General features: G+C 47.9%; 1 protein-coding gene across 1 annotated transcript in view; it reads right to left on the bottom strand.

Moving 5' to 3' along the window:
- Positions 1 to 828: 828 nt before the first annotated feature.
- The window catches only part of LOC144167965 (uncharacterized), a 41,335-nt gene continuing 21,376 nt past the window's right edge, over positions 829 to 20,787 (bottom strand). Inside the window, exon 5 of the mRNA XM_077697077.1 lies at positions 829 to 1,847. Coding sequence (XP_077553203.1) covers positions 1,830 to 1,847 — 18 coding nt within the window. The 3' untranslated portion in view covers positions 829 to 1,829. The remainder of the gene's footprint in view (positions 1,848 to 20,787) is intronic.

Below are 20,787 nucleotides of genomic sequence, written 5' to 3'. Positions count from 1 at the left end.
CTCCCAAGGAAGCGAGGCGCATATGAACTGTAAGATAGACTTAATACTATTGATACGTGCGTGTAAGCAATGCGTTAAAAAATTACTGACGTGAGTATACTTGTACTACACCAATTTAAGCTGTTTATATTTTTTTGTTTATATGATATGGCTGAGATTTTGAATTTTTTCTATATTTTTGTAAATAATATTGATGTGCATAGCGAAATGTTGTATACATTTTAATGGTTTCGCAGTGTGGCATAACAAAATGCGTGTACTTTTGGTATAGCTGTTTGATACTTTTTTATGAGTAATTTTTGGTTTATATTAGGTCGCAAGATTGGTCGCATGTAATGTTGATGTTGTTTCCTGGATGTTCTCGCACTAGAAAGGTTGCTTTTAATTATTGTTGCGTCCCGAAGTGAGTTCCCGTAGCAAGTTCATTGCAAAAGGAACGCGTTCCAGTTATATTTCCATCATTGAAAGTTATCGTTACATTAACGTTACATTTGATTTTTCTTTATTAAGATATGTGTGCTAGATAATGCTGAGGCCGAATAAAGTGAGCAATTCAAAACTCACATCGAACTACGTATATTATACGAATATGAACACCGCCGGTAGCACATTATCTGGCGATAAGAAGAACCGAAATCAACGCTCCCACACGAATTTTTTCTCCCACACAAATTATCTCCAACTTCCTATGTCGGCATGTTGGAAGGTTACTACAGGAGGGACCGTCATGGGACAAGCTTGAAGCCTACCCGGCTCCCTGTTGTGCTGCCTAGTCATAAAAAATATAACAAAGAGCTCACGAAAAAAACGCACTATAGTCAAGTTACAGGCAAGCGGAAGTAGTTCTTTGCGCCTCATGTGGTAGGCAATCCTAACAGTATATTACGCGCCAAGTACGTGCGTGTCACTTGAATGCAGTGTGCGGCACGGGCTGCGTGGCTTGTAAATCCGCGACGGCCAGATGAACATGCTGACGACGTGGTCGTACACACCTGTCTAATGCTTTCGCACCGCGCCTTGTCCATAAACCCTTGCGTGCGGACGCGTTATAAAGTAAATAATGACAGAGGAGGACATCCGGGCCTTTCATATTGGCTTGAGTTGATTTCACAAAACACACCATACTTGTATCGATTGCTCTATACGCACTGGACGTGACAGCGGCCTTTTTTTAACTGTTTCTGCCAGGTCATCTAGGTAACTAACCTTTGATTCCCGCAGGAAGTCGTTCAGGATCGCCGCAGGCAGTCCTGAACTCACCGGAGTCTTTCCCAGCCGGAATCCGGCATTTGTTTTTCACATATATTCCTACGGCGCGATTTAAAGGGGCACCAATGCTCGTGTCTCATTGGCGTCTGCACCTGCCGTTGCGAGAAGGCCACGCGCACTAAGTGCGGCCTGACGACAGGTGCGGCCCGCTGCGGGTTATTCTTCTGCCTTTGACCTTTGAGGATGCGTGTCCCGCGAAGGGCGGCAAAATTTGGCAGCCTATAGGAAGAAAAACACAGCAGCGGTCTGTGGCGTTTTGTACTAATTTCAGCGCCCTGAAGCCTCGGCTTCAAAAGCAGTCAAGTCCTATACCTATGGCATGTTTACAGAAGGAACGCCGTTGTTCCCTCGCTGTTGCTTAGTAAGCCTAACGAGTTGCCATTACTGTCCCACCGGCCCTCAGTGGAACGGTAGCGTACCTCCGTTCTCTCCAACAGGAACTAGTTCCAGGAACGCCGTTCCGCACAACAGTGAGGGGCGGCAGCGCCCCTGACGTTTCTTCATCACCCGTCGCAGCGTGTAAGCACCAGCCGGGGCAGACAGCCTTGTAGCAGCTTCCTCTAGGAATGAGCATCAGGCTTGCCGACGAGTGGAGAAATAAATTAAAAGGTCACCACATAAGTCGGCACTTTAATATAAAGTTTATTTTATGCTTTACCATTTACCGCGTGCCCGCCTATTTATTTTCTGTACAGCGTGTACGGCAATATATAGTTTGGTACTGATATAGGTATTTTAGTATGGAACTCTATGAAGGCAAAGAACAAAAAATTGGGGTGAACCATTTCCTTCAAGACAAAATGTCAGCTTTATACTTCAATGGATGTCATTTTACTTACATCTGCATACAAAGTGACTGCACGCGCACCAATTAAATATGGCGCAACAAACACCCCGTCTGCCCATAATAGTTACCGCTTTTATAAAACACATTTTCCGTTAGTTAGCTGGGTATAATATTTAAATTTTTTTGATCTTTCGTTTTCCCTGGGAAGAATAAGAGAGTACCAGGGCATTCGCTTCTCTAACCCACATCAATTATTAATTGTATTTGTAAAAATTTCTTGGCCCATGTACACTTTGTTCTCGGCACGAGCTGCAGACGCTATGAACTGGAACTTTGCCGCCCCTCGACAAGAGGTTCTATTTTGTAATTCCCGACTTCTCCTTTCATTTCGTATGTTGGATATGAAAACAAGTGTACGTGCATTCGAATAAAAAAAATTTTGAGAGAAGTTCAATAACCCAGGCGGAATTCTGACGCACATCGCTTCATTGAACGGCTGCAAATAACGCGCTCCAAACCGCTCGAACAAATGGACATTTTTGTCATTACTGAATGAAAAACTAGTCATCAAATCTCACCCTATATATCGAAGATGACAGGACGAACCAACGTAACCGTTTCAACTATTATTTACCAATTCGGGTAGGCCGTATATCAGCAACATACGTGTTGTTTGCCAATTAACTCTTTCGCTACCGCGCCTATCAAAATCGATCAATTTGATCGATACTTTTGGGAGCGCCTTTTCATAGCGTTCCAGGCGTTTCTCGAACAAGTAAAGCTGTTCGGAGTTAGATCAGAAAATGACGTTTCAAAATCAGTTTTGTTTTCATTTTTGCAACGGAAACGTGATTTTTGACACGCTTTTGAATCACCTGGTTGTGGAAAAGGGGCGTGGTCATCGCGCCTCAAGGCTACCAACGAAGAATGCGTGCAACTCGTAATTACTCTGCACCAGCGCTTGTTTTTTGCTATCAGGGCGTGAATGGGGAACTAGCAAACGATTTTCAATCATCAGGTTCACGCTCTGACAGTAATAATCCCAGAAATCGGCTGAAAATGTCAAGCAGTGCCTGGTTGCAAAGCTACTTTATGATTTTAGGCAGTTTTATTGCCTTTGCGCAAGTTGTCCTAAGTACTCTGGTAGTTCTACTTACCCCAGGACCATTCCCAAACAGTTTGCAACAGTTTCGGTTTCGTTTCTGCATCGCGAAATTCATATTTAGCGCAACTACGCAGTTACCCAACTTCAAGGCTAACTGCCATGGCGCCTGAAGCGTCCGCGACTGATCCTCGAACAAAGCACGCCGCTCCTCATTTCCCCCCACCCTAACCCGATTTCTGCGATAAGAACTTCAGATGCAAGTCAAAAGGTCACACCCAGTCGCCAGATATCTGTTCCGCCGAGGACAGCGCTTCAAACCGGCCTTACACTGCCAGCTGTTCGCCTTCCAGTTTCGTTTTCATGCGAGGGTATATCCGGGTGTCTAATGTTGCTGCTTAGTTGAACTGTCTATTCGGACGGAGTCTCTGATAAGTTTTTGTACTGTTTCATTTGAAAAATGTTAGGTGGCGCTGCAATAGAGGAGGCTCGTTGTGCTGATCTTTTTTATCGCGCGACTGCTACTCGGCCAAAGATCGCAGGGGACGATTCTAGCTCATTGTACCTCATTTTTGCGAGCAAGGCTACAATTGCGAGTAAGAAGATGATAATAAAGCTCAGCTTTATGTTTTGAGAGATAACTGACCGTGAACGACAACAAACATCAGCCACGGCGCTCCGTTTTCAACTTCATGCATGTTTTTTTCTGCATCGCGTGCTTGTCCCAAATATTGTGCTCGCTGTAAATGCAAAGTCAGCCATTGACAAGATGTTTTTACGTTATGTGGGGGCAAATTGGTGCCTCTGATAACGTCAAACCGCCAGATTTATTCCAGGGAACCACCCAAAATTGCACAGTTTGAATTAGAGGTTGGGCTTCACCGCATGACACGAGCACCGTGCGTGCTAACATTTTTTTTTATATCTGAAAAACTGTTCCGCGCAAGTCGACATTTTTTTTAGGGTGTGTTTTTGAAATGTTTCCCTGCAAAATGTATATTCTAATTTTTTTCTACTACCGGTGGTTTGATATACACAACTCCTTTTTTATCATTTTTTTCGACAACTTGACAAAACTTTTGATTTTGATATTTTTTTTCACAACTATGATATATGAAAACCTTTAAAAAACTGGTGTTATTGGAAAGGCCGTTAAATAATCTGCATTTCGTGCTCCTGCAATTAGTGCCTAAATAATTTTTTAGCAGAAAAAAAAATGTTTTCTTGGACCCCCCAAAATTGGTCAATTTTCTGCGGTAGCGAAAGAGTTAAAACGTCACCTATTGTACAATGGAGCCTTGCAATAATGTTGCGTAGAATATCATTGAACTTCGCGGTATTTAGTACCAACAGCTGTAAATGTTTTTTAGTGGTTACCTTACGTCGAACGTTCAGACTTCAATTTTTACTGTGGCATACGTCGGATGTAACATCAATGTCACTTGCAGGCTGTTACACCGGAGGCAACTCAAAACACTAGCATAAAGTTCTGTCGCACACAATTTCCATTTTAAATTTTTTTTTGTTCGTAGGACAAAACTGGACACACTGTCTGAAATGTTATCGGTTGGAAATTTAATTTTAAATTTTTTGGCCCTTCGGACGTAACTCAAAATAATATCCTAAAGTCCCGTAGGACATAACTTTAGTTTTTAATTTTTAGATGCAACGCATCTCATGCTCGCCCCTCTGTCCCTCCTGCGTCTGTCCGGCGTTGTCCGCACAGCTGTGCCTCTCCTCCTCTCCTCTCTCCTATAGCGAACACTCTCTCCCAAACAGCTGCGGGTTGGCGCAGCGAGCTCTCACTCCGTTGCTAGGCACCGGTAGGCGGTGCTGCGCTCGGCGGTGCGCGTGCTGCGCATGGGCAGTACTCTCTGTCTCTGCGCTCTCCTCTCCTTCGGGCGCTGTCAATATAAAGCGGCATGCCGCGCTCCGACAGTCTCAGTCGACGGTCGTACGCGTTGCGCTTGCACTCTCTCGCAGTGCTCGACGGTGCAATCGTCGAGCCCCTAACTGTGCGCTTTACGGACCACAAGGTACTCATTCTCGTCTGCAATAAAGACCGTACCTGAGCATACGTGTACTGCATGTGCATTGCATGGTGAAAATGGAAAATTACGCCCACCTCCCCTTCGCGTGAGAATCCCTGCTATAAGCGTAATCAATACGATGGAAAACGCCAATGGAACCCCCAATGAGATGCGTTGCATCACACCAGGGTTCCCGCGAGGGGAGGTGGGCGTAATTTTTAATTTTAGTTTTTGTCGGACATAACTCTAGGCACTGCGGTTTTTTTAACCTTACGGACATCTAGTGCATCGTACGATACATATATGCGCTGTAGAGAACAACCAATCACTTATTCGCTCATTCGCTTGCCCACAACAACCACATGACCGTTATCGCGAACCGATAATAATAATATTAATTATAATTATAATCAATGAATCGGTGTTTATTAGCGTGCCCAGGAACAGCCGGGGGCCTTTTTGCTGGTGCACGAAAAAAAACAAAAAAAGAAACAAAAACAAAAGAAAACAGGTGACGCAAGAAGTGCACATCTCCCACACACAAAGGAGAAAATATCATTTCTTGCGCTGAACAACAAAACACGCTTTGACAAACGCAAACACACGTATATATTGTAATGATGGAATGCTGGCTGCATTAATTAGGAACTGTGGACAATCCCTTTTAATGGTTATGTGCCATCAGACACCGCCGTGTTGCTGGCAGACAACCAGACGAACGTGTGAATGAAGAAGAAGCTCGGTCTGCGCGGCTTAGGGTGTGATCGTTTGTCGGCTCCCTCTGCGGTTCTGGACCTCTGTGACCATCTGTGTCTACAAGAAAATAGACCCCCTTTCAATGTATACAAATTGAAGTGCCTAGAGCAATAGGACAATGCAAGCGAAAGGTTTTTGCGCATGCACGTAAACTGGCAAGAGAAATATACAGATAGAATAGTGTAAGCCGTATAAAAACGGCGTTATCTTAGATGGCTTCCACTCCATATAAACAGCATGAAAGTAATGGATACAATAAAAGATAGGAGGAAATAAAAAAGCAAAAAGAAAGAAGAACAAAGGCTTGAGTTGCTAGCGATCCACGCCGAAGTAACAGCATAAAAGTCAGCCTGTACATCATGAGGACAAGAATGAAAAAGAGCAAAGTTATGGCATGAGAAGCTCACGGACTTACTTGCGAAAGGGAGTCAGGGAATTAATAAATATATCTAAGTATTCAGAGTACCGGCTGCACAAACACTGCATTCTGAACAGAGGGCACAAGCCACGCAGACAGTTCGGATTATGAAGAACATCATGCTTCCTGGTCAATTTCTGTGGCACATAGAGTGGAACATGTTGTAGCAGCACTACACAAGACACTGAGCCGTGAATAATTTTTAATAGGTAGAGAAGATCTGCTTTATTGCACCCCGATATTAATCGCGGTACCGTCAAATAATAATAGGAATAATAATAATGCTAATATGAAAAATAACAATATTAATAATAATAATAAATCGACCAATCAACGTTTATTCAAGTGCCCAGGAACTGCTGAAGCCCTCGTGCTGGTGCACTGAGAGGGAATTAAAAGACCGCATTGACATACATCAGCGGCTGACACATAAACTGCCAGGAAAAAAGGTGGGTGATGGAAGAACAATAAACAGGAATACTAACTCGAATAGCATTTAAAGTGGTATCCAAACTACATTACACGACTAACAGAGACTGCAAATTATGATACATTACAAAAACACATCGTACAATGACCATAGCATTAGGATGAAGCATCAGTTGCACAAAAACGTATGGAAGAAAGTGCAGGAAATATTTCTAACTATTCACAGAAAGTGATAAGTTATAGAAACATTTGTTATGGTGCCCTGCCCAGGCCACTTAAAAATATGTATGAAGAGTTGACCACAGAAGTGTGTCATTGTACATACAACGATTACACCCGCAGCACCAGCATCATACATGAACAAACGAAAACAAACTCTGTGAAACCAACGCACACATGAGAAAATAACTGAAGAACACGAGTACTGTCGAAATGAAGTTAGCAAGGCACGGCTAACAGCCCGGTGTAAAACCCCCCAAGGAGAGGGCAAACGATATCAAGTTCCCCGGAGTGAAGGTTATATAGGCGTTGGGCAAACGATATCAAGTTCCCCAGAATGAAGGTTATATAGGCGTTGCAGCCTATCAGGAGAATATGTGCTAAGTTGTGCAGCTGTGTGGAGAGGGTGGTTAAGCCTTGTTGCTTTTTTCGGAATACGAAAACCGATTGCTGCAAGCAGTTCTGGGCATGAAATTGTACCATGAAGCAGTTTGTATAAGAAAAGAATGTCTTAGCGGGTTCGCTGGTAACTTAAACATACAGTTATTGGGAGAGGCTCAGAGGGAAAACGATGCATAAATATTGATAAACATTTTGTCTGTACACGCTCTACACGTTGACAGTTAGATATGCAGGTTCCATTCCAAATGACAGAGGCATATTTAAGAGCAGGAATACAAATTACCATACAAAGGTTTAGGAACGAATCAGGGGACTGGAAGTCTCGTGAAAATTTTCATACAGCACCAAGCAAGCGGAGCGCCCGCCGAGTCAGTTGAGTGGCATGAGGCGAGAAAGTTAAGGCGCTGTCGAAGAGCAGTCCGAGCTCTTCACCTCGTGTACTCTAGACAGAAAACCGTCATCAATACTGTAGCGAAAGAAAATGGGGTTCGTTTTTCGGGTATCAGACATGACCTTTGTTTCGCGGGATTTAGATTTAGTCTGTTATCTGAGCACCAGTTAGCAAAGGTGAATCTATCTTGCTGCAGGGAATCACAGTCATCGATGGACTTTATACAGCTGAATATTTTCATGTCGTCAGCATAGAGAAGAAACGAAGACTTTTTAGTTACAACTGATACATCACTCACAAAAATAAGGAACAAGAGAGGGCCCAACACGGAGCCTTTGGGCACATGGCTTGTTGATCTATGCATAGAGGACGCCTGCACACTAACAATAAGGAAACTGAATTGATTGCTTAGATAGCTACCCAGCAATGCCACGACGGGTGTAGCAATGCCCAACTGCAAAAGCTTATCAAGTAACAACACATGCCAGGCAACATCAAATGCTTTGCTCAGGTCACAGTAGAGAACGTCCAACTGGCCTCGCTCGGAGAGTGCAGCGGAAGCCTGCTCCATGAAGCAGGTGTTGCGACCGCGAAGGCCGACTGCAGCCGGGAAGACGTCCAGAGCTGATAGGCCAACGTAAACTGTTTACTTCATAGCGAGAGTTGAGCCGAAGCAAAGAACAATGCCCCGACGGGCGAGGTTACAATACAGGACTCGAGCAGAGCGACAACATCGATTCGCTGCTCTAACAGGAATGAGTTACAACGCTTGGGCAGCTCTATTTATACCCAAAAGCGATAACGGTCAAACGCAACAAGTGGGAACACGCGCAACACTCTTTCCAGAGTTCGTAAGCCGTTCATAGCCTCGGCATGTTGAGCCGAGACAGGGGAGAGAGGAGGACTCCGTTGCGATCGACGGGGCCTCTGTGTCCTTGAAGAGCGTGGAGACGAGCCACGCCGCCAGCCGCCGAAGTTTTGATGCGCTGAGAGCGAAGCGTCTGACGCGGCTTGTCGCAACTTGCCACCGACATGGTTGCGCCTGTTTTCGAAGGAGCACGCAGGGGCTTCGCCGCACAGCCGAGGAGTGATGCATGACAGTACGGCGGCGCTGGCCGATTCGTAACAGCTTCTCCGCCGGGGGTCCGAGATCCCGATGGACAAGGGTCTTCAACCGTTGTCCGGAGGGATGCTGTCGAAGTGAAGTGCTCGGCAGACGCTCGACTCCAGGCCTTGTCTGTACGACACCGTGCTGGAGCTTCACCGGGTGGGTCACTGGACGAGTAGTGGCTCCCCAAGAACGTCTCTGGGTTGGTCAGGCAAGCAACAGAACAACACAGGAAGACACAACCGCATCGCCGGCAAGTGCGAAGACAAATCAACACTGAAGATCTACCAGGCTTTTAGTTGCGATAAAATACGCTAATAACTAACTAGTCTAGTTATATTTTTGCCCAGCAGTACTTTAGACAAGTGACAAACCTGAAAGGTGACATTTCGCTTGAATGGAAATGTCCCACACAAAAAGAAATGTAATCGTAAAGGGCGAAACCTGCCCCAGGAAAAACAATGAAATTGAGAAAGTCAGGCGTCTACAAGCCACTTCTCGCGCTGAGATCTGCGATTCGAGCTCTCATCATTGCTCCGAGTTTTCCCCTTCTTGTATCGCACTTTAGGTGCACCTGCTTCCTGAAAGCGACTGCTGCGACCGCGTGAAAGGACACCGGCCGTTGTTTTCGACAAAGGCCGAGCGCGCGGAGGAGCGAGCGAGATTTTCCAGCGTTCGAACGTAAGGCGCGCACTCCTTCCTGGAGGCGGCGTTCCCTTGGCGCGATGCAAGCTCACGGCTTTGCCCGGTGGCGTGCCCGAACTGAAACACGCGCCACAAGTACGTGCGGAACTTTTCCCTCTATCCTTCTTGCTCGCCTTTTCGCGAACGCGTTCGGAAAGCAAACGCCGGAACGCGTTTGCGCTCCTTCCCTTTGGCTGGTCGGTTCCCGACTTCGGCTCAGCCACAAGAGAAACTGGAATCTCAATTAGCTCAGCTGATGTTGGCTTATCGTCAGGAGCATTAGCTGGGAGTGACAAGGGCACGATGTGCTCATTAGACGCCTCGTAGCATCCATCAGTCACTACTTTGTCGTGCCTCGCTGTTTCGGTGGCAGCCTCAGCACGCGAAGACCGAAGCGTGTTCCCGTTCTTATTCCTCACTGCCAGAACTACACTACAAGCAGGCTGCCCTGTCTCAAAAGACGGCTCAGTTGCCCGTGTCGCCGGAATCTCTACGAACTCGGCTGATCTTCGCTCGAGGTCAGTTACCTGAGCTGGTGACAGGACAGAATCGGCTTGCTCAGTGGCGCGATCGTCATGACTCCCAACTGAACCGTGCAAACCGTTCGCTGCCTCGGCTGCAGGCTTTGCCACCACCTCACTCTCTTCTGAACTACCGTCCGAAGGAACAACTTCCGTTTCAGCGGACTCGTGTTGCCTTTCGGTAGCCTCATCGTTTACGCAATCCTGCGAAACGTCGCTATCTCGCGAAATGTTCACGTTCAAGCCGGTAGCCGTTTCCAATGCCTCCCGCGAATTTGAACCGTCCGAACACTCGCCGAGATTTCCAAAACAAACGTCGACACTAGAGATACGTCGCTCAGGAGTGATCCGGTTCTTTTGAGCCGTTCTTTTTAAAGAACTAGTGGGCCGTGGCTCAGTAAAAGTTAGTGGCGGTTCTTTTGGAGAGAGGGGGACCCTTCTCGCCCCCTCAGTGATCCGTGTCGAACGGGGCGAGCCACAGCACTGTAAACCATGGAGAAAGAGCCAACAGAGCCTAAAAGCCGGGTCAACGCTCTCTGCGCCAGCTATTGCCGGCGCGAGAAAGCAATTCCACTGCCGGGCCAGCTGGGGCTAATTTTCCAAATTTCTCCAGCGCCCCCTGTCGTGGGAGCAGACAATTCGAGCCAGGAGAACCGGATGCAGTTTTGACCCGTTCATCGGCTCTTCCGGTGAGCGAAATCCGCTCATTTACTGAGCGAAAGAACCGAAGACCCTGGTCAAATGAGCCGTCTCTCTGCGCCATCTATTATCGGCGCGGGAAAGCAACTGCACTGCCATGCCAGCTGGGGGCTAATTTTTCAAATTCCTCCAGCGCGCCCCCTGTCGTGGGAGCAGACAATTTGAGCCAGGAGAACCGGATGCAGTTTTGACCCGTTCATCGGCTCTTCCGGTGAGCGGAATCCGCTCAGTTACTGAGCGAAAGAACCGAAGACCCGGGTCAAATGAGCCGTTTCTCTGCGCCATCTATTATCGGCGCGGGAAAGCAACTGTACTGCCATGCCAGCTGGGGGCTAATTTTTCAAATTCCTCCAGCGCGCCCCCTGTCGTGGGAGCAGACAATTCGAGCCAGGAGAACCGGATGCAGTTTTGACCCGTTCATCGGCTCTTCCGGTGAGCGGAATCCGCTCAGTTACTGAGCGAAAGAACCGAAGACCCGGGTCAAATGAGCCGTCGCTCTGCGCCATCTGTTATCGGCGCGGGAAAGCAACTGTACTGCCATGCCAGCTGGGGGCTAATTTTTCAAATTCCTCCAGCGCGCCCCCTGTCGTGGGAGCAGACAATTTGAGCCAGGAGAACCGGATGCAGTTTTGACTCGTTCATCGGCTCTTCCGGTGAGCGGAATCCGCTCAGTTACTGAGCGAAAGAACCGAAGACCCTGGTCAAATGAGCCGTTTCTCTGCGCCATCTATTATCGGCGCGGGAAAGCAACTGTACTGCCATGCCAGCTGGGGGCTAATTTTTCAAATTCCTCCAGCGCGCCCCCTGTCGTGGGAGCAGACAATTCGAGCCAGGAGAACCGGATGCAGTTTTGACCCGTTCATCGGCTCTTCCGGTGAGCGGAATCCGCTCAGTTACTGAGCGAAAGAACCGAAGACCCGGGTCAAATGAGCCGTCGCTCTGCGCCATCTGTTATTGGCGCGGGAAAGCAACTGTACTGCCATGCCAGCTGGGGGCTAATTTTTCAAATTCCTCCAGCGCGCCCCCTGTCGTGGGAGCAGACAATTTGAGCCAGGAGAACCGGATGCAGTTTTGACTCGTTCATCGGCTCTTCCGGTGAGCGGAATCCGCTCAGTTACTGAGCGAAAGAACCGAAGACCCTGGTCAAATGAGCCGTCTCTCTGCGCCATCTATTATCGGCGCGGGAAAGCAACTGCACTGCCATGCCAGCTGGGGGCTAATTTTTCAAATTCCTCCAGCGCGCCCCCTGTCGTGGGAGCAGACAATTTGAGCCAGGAGAACCGGATGCAGTTTTGACCCGTTCATCGGCTCTTCCGGTGAGCGGAATCCGCTCAGTTACTGAGCGAACGAAACGAAGACCCGGGTCAAATGAGCCGTCTCTCTGCGCCATCTATTATCGGCGCGGGAAAGCAACTGCACTGCCATGCCAGCTGGGGGCTAATTTTTCAAATTCCTCCAGCGCGCCCCCTGTCGTGGGAGCAGACAATTCGAGCCAGGAGAACCGGATGCAGTTTTGACCCGTTCATCGGCTCTTCCGGTGAGCGGAATCCGCTCAGTTACTGAGCGAAAGAACCGAAGACCCGGGTCAAATGAGCCGTCGCTCTGCGCCATCTGTTATCGGCGCGGGAAAGCAACTGTACTGCCATGCCAGCTGGGGGCTAATTTTTCAAATTCCTCCAGCGCGCCCCCTGTCGTGGGAGCAGACAATTCGAGCCAGGAGAACCGGATGCAGTTTTGACCCGTTCATCGGCTCTTCCGGTGAGCGGAATCCGCTCAGTTACTGAGCGAAAGAACCGAAGACCCGAGTCAAATGAGCCGTTTCTCTGCGCCATCTATTATCGGCGCGGGAAAGCAACTGTACTGCCATGCCAGCTGGGGGCTAATTTTTCAAATTCCTCCAGCGCGCCCCCTGTCGTGGGAGCAGACAATTCGAGCCAGGAGAACCGGATGCAGTTTTGACCCGTTCATCGGCTCTTCCGGTGAGCGGAATCCGCTCAGTTACTGAGCGAAAGAACCGAAGACCCGGGTCAAATGAGCCGTTTCTCTGCGCCATCTATTATCGGCGCGGGAAAGCAACTGTACTGCCATGCCAGCTGGGGGCTAATTTTTCAAATTCCTCCAGCGCGCCCCCTGTCGTGGGAGCAGACAATTCGAGCCAGGAGAACCGGATGCAGTTTTGACCCGTTCATCGGCTCTTCCGGTGAGCGGAATCCGCTCAGTTACTGAGCGAAAGAACCGAAGACCCGGGTGAAATGAGCCGTTTCTCTGCGCCATCTATTATCGGCGCGGGAAAGCAACTGTACTGCCATGCCAGCTGGGGGCTAATTTTTCAAATTCCTCCAGCGCGCCCCCTGTCGTGGGAGCAGACAATTCGAGCCAGGAGAACCGGATGCAGTTTTGACCCGTTCATCGGCTCTTCCGGTGAGCGGAATCCGCTCAGTTACTGAGCGAACGAAACGAAGACCCGGGTCAAATGAGCCGTCTCTCTGCGCCATCTATTATCGGCGCGGGAAAGCAACTGCACTGCCATGCCAGCTGGGGGCTAATTTTTCAAATTCCTCCAGCGCGCCCCCTGTCGTGGGAGCAGACAATTTGAGCCAGGAGAACCGGATGCAGTTTTGACCCGTTCATCGGCTCTTCCGGTGAGCGGAATCCGCTCAGTTACTGAGCGAAAGAACCGAAGACCCGGGTCAAATGAGCCGTTTCTCTGCGCCATCTATTATCGGCGCGGGAAAGCAACTGTACTGCCATGCCAGCTGGGGGCTAATTTTTCAAATTCCTCCAGCGCGCCCCCTGTCGTGGGAGCAGACAATTCGAGCCAGGAGAACCGGATGCAGTTTTGACCCGTTCATCGGCTCTTCCGGTGAGCGGAATCCGCTCAGTTACTGAGCGAAAGAACCGAAGACCCGGGTCAAATGAGCCGTTTCTCTGCGCCATCTATTATCGGCGCGGGAAAGCAACTGTACTGCCATGCCAGCTGGGGGCTAATTTTTCAAATTCCTCCAGCGCGCCCCCTGTCGTGGGAGCAGACAATTTGAGCCAGGAGAACCGGATGCAGTTTTGACCCGTTCATCGGCTCTTCCGGTGAGCGGAATCCGCTCAGTTACTGAGCGAAAGAACCGAAGACCCGGGTCAAATGAGCCGTCGCTCTGCGCCATCTGTTATCGGCGCGGGAAAGCAACTGTACTGCCATGCCAGCTGGGGGCTAATTTTTCAAATTCCTCCAGCGCGCCCCCTGTCGTGGGAGCAGACAATTCGAGCCAGGAGAACCGGATGCAGTTATGACCGGTTTATCGGCTCTTCCGGTGAGCGGAATCCGCTCAGTTACTGAGCGAAAGAACCGAAGACCCGGGTCAAATGAGCCGTCTCTCTGCGCCATCTATTATCGGCGCGGGAAAGCAACTGTACTGCCATGCCAGCTGGGGGCTAATTTTTCAAATTCCTCCAGCGCGCCCCCTGTCGTGGGAGCAGACGATTCGAGCCAGGAGAACCGGATGCAGTTTTGACCCGTTCATCGGCTCTTCCGGTGAGCGGAATCCGCTCAGTTACTGAGCGAAAGAACCGAAGACCCGGGTCAAATGAGCCGTCGCTCTGCGCCATCTGTTATCGGCGCGGGAAAGCAACTGTACTGCCATGCCAGCTGGGGGCTAATTTTTCAAATTCCTGCAGCGCGCCCCCTGTCGTGGGAGCAGACGATTCGAGCCAGGAGAACCGGATGCAGTTTTGACCCGTTCATCGGCTCTTCCGGTGAGCGGAATCCGCTCAGTTACTGAGCGAAAGAACCGAAGACCCGGGTCAAATGAGCCGTCGCTCTGCGCCATCTGTTATCGGCGCGGGAAAGCAACTGTACTGCCATGCCAGCTGGGGGCTAATTTTTCAAATTCCTCCAGCGCGCCCCCTGTCGTGGGAGCAGACAATTCGAGCCAGGAGAACCGGATGCAGTTATGACCCGTTCATCGGCTCTTCCGGTGAGCGGAATCCGCTCAGTTACTGAGCGAAAGAACCGAAGACCCGGGTCAAATGAGCCGTCTCTCTGCGCCATCTATTATCGGCGCGGGAAAGCAACTGTACTGCCATGCCAGCTGGGGGCTAATTTTTCAAATTCCTCCAGCGCGCCCCCTGTCGTGGGAGCAGACGATTCGAGCCAGGAGAACCGGATGCAGTTTTGACCCGTTCATCGGCTCTTCCGGTGAGCGGAATCCGCTCAGTTACTGAGCGAAAGAACCGAAGACCCGGGTCAAATGAGCCGTCTCTCTGCGCCATCTGTTATCGGCGCGGGAAAGCAACTGTACTGCCGGGCCGGCTGGGGCTAATTTTTCAAACTCCTCCAGCGCGCCTCCTGTTGTGGGAGCAGACAATTCGAGTCAGAAGAACCGGATGCAGTTTTGACCCGTTCTTCGGCTCTTCCGGCTCTTTCCGTTCAGTTACTGAACTGAAGAACCGAAGAATGGCTCTCGCTCTTTTCGAGATCCGCTCTTCGCGAAGCGGATCTTCTCAGGCGCCATTTGGGAACCGCGATGGCGGCGGCGGTGAATGACAGATCGGGAGGCCGCAATGGCAGCAGTGAATGAACTGCGTCTGTATTTTCAAAGTAATAGGCAAATAAACTCCTGTGACCATATAATTCACTAGAATCACTACAGTTACATTTGTGCGTGTAGCTGTTGTCCGAGTCAGGAACGAGCCGCATCTTCTCAACCGCTCAGTTCCGCGGCGATTATCGGCTCCCGGCGGTTCTTTGGCAGAGCGGCTCTCCTAAGAACCGAGGTTCAGCGGCTGCTCGCTCGATTAGAGAATCGTGCTGAGCATGGCTCTGAAGGAGTCGTGTCGGCACGTTCCGGTAGAGTTATTAGAGGCGTATCGGCCAACCCAGCTGGGTCTTGTGTGCAACTTTCGCGTCATCTATTATCGCTGCCAAAAAGCGGACCCGTCGACCTCGCTTCGAATAAACTGAACAAAGTGTTGTTCACCACCACAATATTAAAATTAGTTTCTTGTATCATGTTTTCCAGAATCATTTTTTCTGGCGTCACAGCTCACTAGTAGAGATCATATTTGTGAGGTTATAAAGTTGACAAAAAGTTGCATTTTCTTCTTTATATATCGACCGAGAGTGATTCTGAAATACCACTGACACATAAAAACTTTTGTAATGATGGTGCGGCCAATTCTTTTCAGCACAAATACAGCGGATGTTGTTACAAAATAAATGACTCAATAACAATTGAATAATAATTTAGATTATGGATGCTTAACAGAAGTTACAAACCTAAATGAACCGCTGAACCGTTCAAATGAACCGGTTCACTTCAGTGAACTGAGCCGTTCTGAGCCGCTCACTGAAGTGAGCCGTTTTGCCCATCTCTAGTCGACACATTATCACACTCAGTGGACACGCACTGCCCTCTGCCGACAGTCTGAGCTAATGCGCCGTCGTTATCTCTCTCCGCAACCTTGACGCGCTACGGTGCAGCAACGGTCGCTTCCGACTCGCGCTCCCGAGCAGCGTCTGCTACTGGCAGCGCTGGCACGGTGCTTTCCTCGACAACGAGGTCTTTTTCGAGCAACAATTCAAACTCGGGCTTCACTTCTTCCTGCTCGAGTTGAATTTTGTGCTCTAGGTGCTTGTTCTCCCGTTGGAGTCTCTCTTTTTCGAGCCTCTTTCTTTCCCTTCGGATTCGCTCGATATCGAGGGCGTACCATCGCATCTTTTCCTCGTGTTTGAGTTCCAGATCGCGTATTTTTTCCTTGCGTTCCTGTTCTTGTTTCTGCCACTCGAGCTCCCGTACTCGCTTTCTTTCCTCGGGTTCCTGCCTTTCGAGCTCCTCACGCTGACGCTCAGCCTCTGCCTCCGCCTCTGCGGCCTGACGTTTCGCGGTCTCCCTGCCATTGATCCGTTCAATGCATTCCGACAGCTCCTCATCGTCAGCGCCGACAGCGAGTATAGCCTGTATCAGCTCTGGCTTTCTCAGCGCGTCCGTAACATCCAAGCGCAACTCTTTTGCAAGCTCCAACAACTGCGGTTTTTTCAACGCTTTCAAATTCATGGCCGGTCTAGAGTACTGCTTTCCCACTGCTCCAAAAATGGTTTGCGCGAATAACCCACGCGACAAAAACACACGCCCTACCGGCTATCCTCAGAAGCCTGGTAAAACTCAGTGAAGAAAAGTCCCGCACTCACCCTTGACTGCCGTGAATTCTGCGAAGTCCAAAGCCACCTTGACGTCCGTGGTGTTGGGTCTCGCACCGCTGGCTTCAGGTGTTACGAAGTTGCCATCCCACTGCTGCCAACCAATTGTTCAAACCGGGTAGGCCGACTGCAGCCGTGAAGAAGTCCAGAGCTGATAGGCCAACCTAAACTGTTTACCTCATAGCTAGAGGTGAGCCGAAGCCAAAGAACAATGCCCCGACGGGCGAGGTTACAATACAGGACTCGAGCAGAGCGACAACATCGATTGGCTGCTATAACAGGAATGAGTTACAACGCTTGGGCAGCTCTATTTATACCCAAAAGCGATAACGGTCAAACGCAACAAGTGGGAACACGCACAACACTCTTTCCAGAGTTCGTAAGACGTTCATAGCCTCGGGCACGTTGAGTCCGAGAGAGGGGAGAGAGGAGGACTCCGTTCCGATCGACGGGGCCTCTGTGTCCTTAAAGAGCGTGGAGACGAGCCACGCCGCCAGCCGCCGAAGTTATTGATGCGCTGAGAGCGAAGCGTCTGACGCGGCTTGTCGCAACTTGCCACCGACATGGTTGCGCCTGTTTTCGAAGGAGCACGCAGGGGCTTCGCCGCACAGCCGAGGAGTGATGCGGGACAGTACGGCGGCGCTGGCCGATTCGTAACACAGGCGAGATTTGTTGTTGTCGACCTTCCTGACATAAAACCATGCTGTTTACTTGTAAGAAACTGCTGTAGAGAACTTGACAATACTTTGTGCAGCGCTGCCTCAAAAATCTTGGAGGCAGCACAGAGGATAAAACTGCTCTATTGTTTTTTTGCATTAGATTTGGTCCCTGACTTGAAAATGGGGCGCACTCAAGAAATTTTCCACGTACGAGGAAATGTGTCCTTTTTAGACAGTGATTGAATATCGCAGTTAAAACAGGAACAAAAATGCTGCGGAATGTTCTTACAATAGCGGGAGGTATTCCGTCCGGGCCGCACGACAGCCACGGTTTCATGCGCCTTAGACTCTCAAGCACCAACTGCTCGTCCAATTGTACTAAGCTGGAACCCTGTACATTATTTAACATTACGTTTATTTCAGTGTCATCGTGCTGGCCATATGTAGCACTAAATTTCTGCGCAGAATGTTTGGCAACATCACGAACTTCTTTTTAAGAGGAATCATCAAGACGAATTTGCTCAAATGAGTTATTGTTAGGGGATCGAATATATTCCAGAATGTTGCTGGCTGGGAATCAAGGCTGCTGTCCACAGAGTTGAGATAAGAGCGCTGGTCCCGCTAATAAAGACTTTTACACGTCTTGCGGTGAGAGCGGAAGTCCTTTTTCCATTCAACAAGCCCGGTTTTCTTATATTTTCTATGGCAGCGGTCTTTTAACTTAAGGGTGGTACGAAGTTCATTAGAGAACCAAAATGGGTGTTTTGAACAATAATATTATTCAATCAATCAATCATGTATACTTATTGTGCCCAGGAACAGCCGTGAGGCCTTGGTTCTGGCACACAGATGGATACAAGTGAAAAAAAGGGAAAAGAGTGAAAGGAAAGAACACTTAGACAACATATATGATAAAAGAGTAAAAAAATAACTTTTACAATGTATATTACAAAGATTACCGCACAAACCACTACAAAACGTAGATAGCATATACACTACATGCAATGAACACAACCAAAACTGATAGGATACAACCGAATTCGTAAATAAATCATACAAGATGAAATAAAACATTTGAACACTACAGATAATCGTGTAACGTTATAACAGCAATCCACAAAATGGAAAACAACAAAACAGTCATATAAACAGCATACTATTCATATAGTAAGGCAAGCAGGTAAAAAAGAAGTTACTATAACCAGAACAAGATCCATTCAGTATGACGGAGCAAGGAAATATTCCGTCTAGTTCCATGTAGGCGAATATGAGGGAGCGTATTAGCGAACAAAAATTCTGCAACTGTCTGAACTCAACTGATTGAGGGAGCTGTTAAAATTATCTACGTCTGCAGAGTAGAAGTTACACGTGCTATGCAGCCTGAACAGCGGGCAATAATAATAATAATAATAATAATAATAATAATCAATCAATCAATCAATCAATCAATCAATCATGTTTATTTACGTGCCCAGGAACAGCCAGAGGCCTGAGTGCTAGCGCACGGGTAGTTACATGAAAACAAAATACAAGAAACATATAGCAAGAAACAAACAAGCGACAAGACACACAAATTGAAGTAGTGAAAATGACAAATACAGCACAGGCGGAGCCTGGGTACAGGTAAAAAATAAAAAAAGAAGATGCCTATGTTGCTCTGCCTGTCGTAAAGGCCACACGACAGGCAGAGCAACAAAGTTTGACAGTAATACAACAAAAACAACGGAGTGTAGAGACAAATGATAATACGAACAAATGACAGTAAACAGTTTCAAAAATAGGCAACTATCAGTTGGATAGACACAACCGCAGAGAAACCAAATTCCAGAAAAAAAAAAGAGCGACAGACATATCATAGGTGTTTAACATACTGTATTCAACAGCGCTGTACGGTAAATTGTAAAGGATTTCTGAAAGATGTCAAGGCGTTCAAAGAAGTGGTTGTAACAATTCTGTATTCTACGCACAGGAGAATGATTGGAGTTGCGCGCAGCGGTCAAGAACGGGCGATGCGACCTGGTGGGCTTTTGTGGTACACTAAACTCTAAACAGTTAAGCAGGTCTGCGGAAGAAAGGTCGCCATGAACAATTTTGTGAAGAAATGTAAGGTCTGCACGCATACGTCTGCAGTTCAAGGAAGGGATGGAAGGGACTATGGGTAAGTCAGAATCAGAATGAATCAGGAATAATAATAATCAATCAATCAATCAATCAATCAATCAATCAACCTTTATTTTCGGTGCCCAGGAACAACCCTAGGGTCTTGGTACTGGTACACCATATACAAAACATACATAAAAACAAACTAAAATCAAGACAACACAACACCCAAAACCATATGCATGAAAGAAACAATAAAGTAAAGATAGTTACAGTAATCTCAGAAAGCAAAACACCAAAAAAAAAAAGAAAAGAAAAGAAACAGGAGACCTAGCGTTGCAAGCCATGACACTCGGACAGAGAAATGTTCAAGGCACCTGAAAAACAGGAAGTACTCACTGAACATGACAGAGATAAGTTATACGCATAAAACGAAGGTTTCATAACGAAATGTTCGGAAGTTTCAACTTTGAAAGAAGCTCAGCATTACAAGCACTGGCACTCAAACCTACAGAAATTCAAGCAACACAAAACCAGGAAATGTAAAAACCAAACAAACAAGAACATGATTTGCCTAAAATAAATACGGCACATAAATTCGCAATGACATAAAGGCACTTAAGCTACAACAGTTTTCAAGTCGTTTGAGAACAAAGAAAAAGAGCTCTGGAAAATATCAAGACGATCAGAATATTCATTATATGCACATTGTATTCTGCAGATGGACGAGCGTCTTCTACTTAAAGCATCTGTTCTAAAAGTTCGAAATGTTCGGAAAAGTTTGTTCGGCAAGTTGACATTGATAAGTGTAACCAAGTCGTCACACAAAATATCCCCATGAAGAAGTCTATAAAGAAAGATAATATCAGCTCGCATTCGTCGACACCGAAGGGAAGGAAGACTTCGGTGTCGACGAATGCGAGCTGATATTATCTTTCTTTATAGACTTCTTCATGGGGATATTTTGTGCTTTATTTCTGTCATTTTCACTACTTCAATTTTTGTGTGTCTTGTCGCTTGTTT

Source organism: Haemaphysalis longicornis, unplaced genomic scaffold, assembly GCF_048455015.1.
Source record: "Haemaphysalis longicornis isolate Haplotype H1 unplaced genomic scaffold, Haemaphysalis longicornis Haplotype H1 scaffold_2, whole genome shotgun sequence".
Taxonomy (NCBI): domain Eukaryota; kingdom Metazoa; phylum Arthropoda; class Arachnida; order Ixodida; family Ixodidae; genus Haemaphysalis; species Haemaphysalis longicornis.
This window is presented reverse-complemented; position numbering and strand designations above follow the sequence as displayed.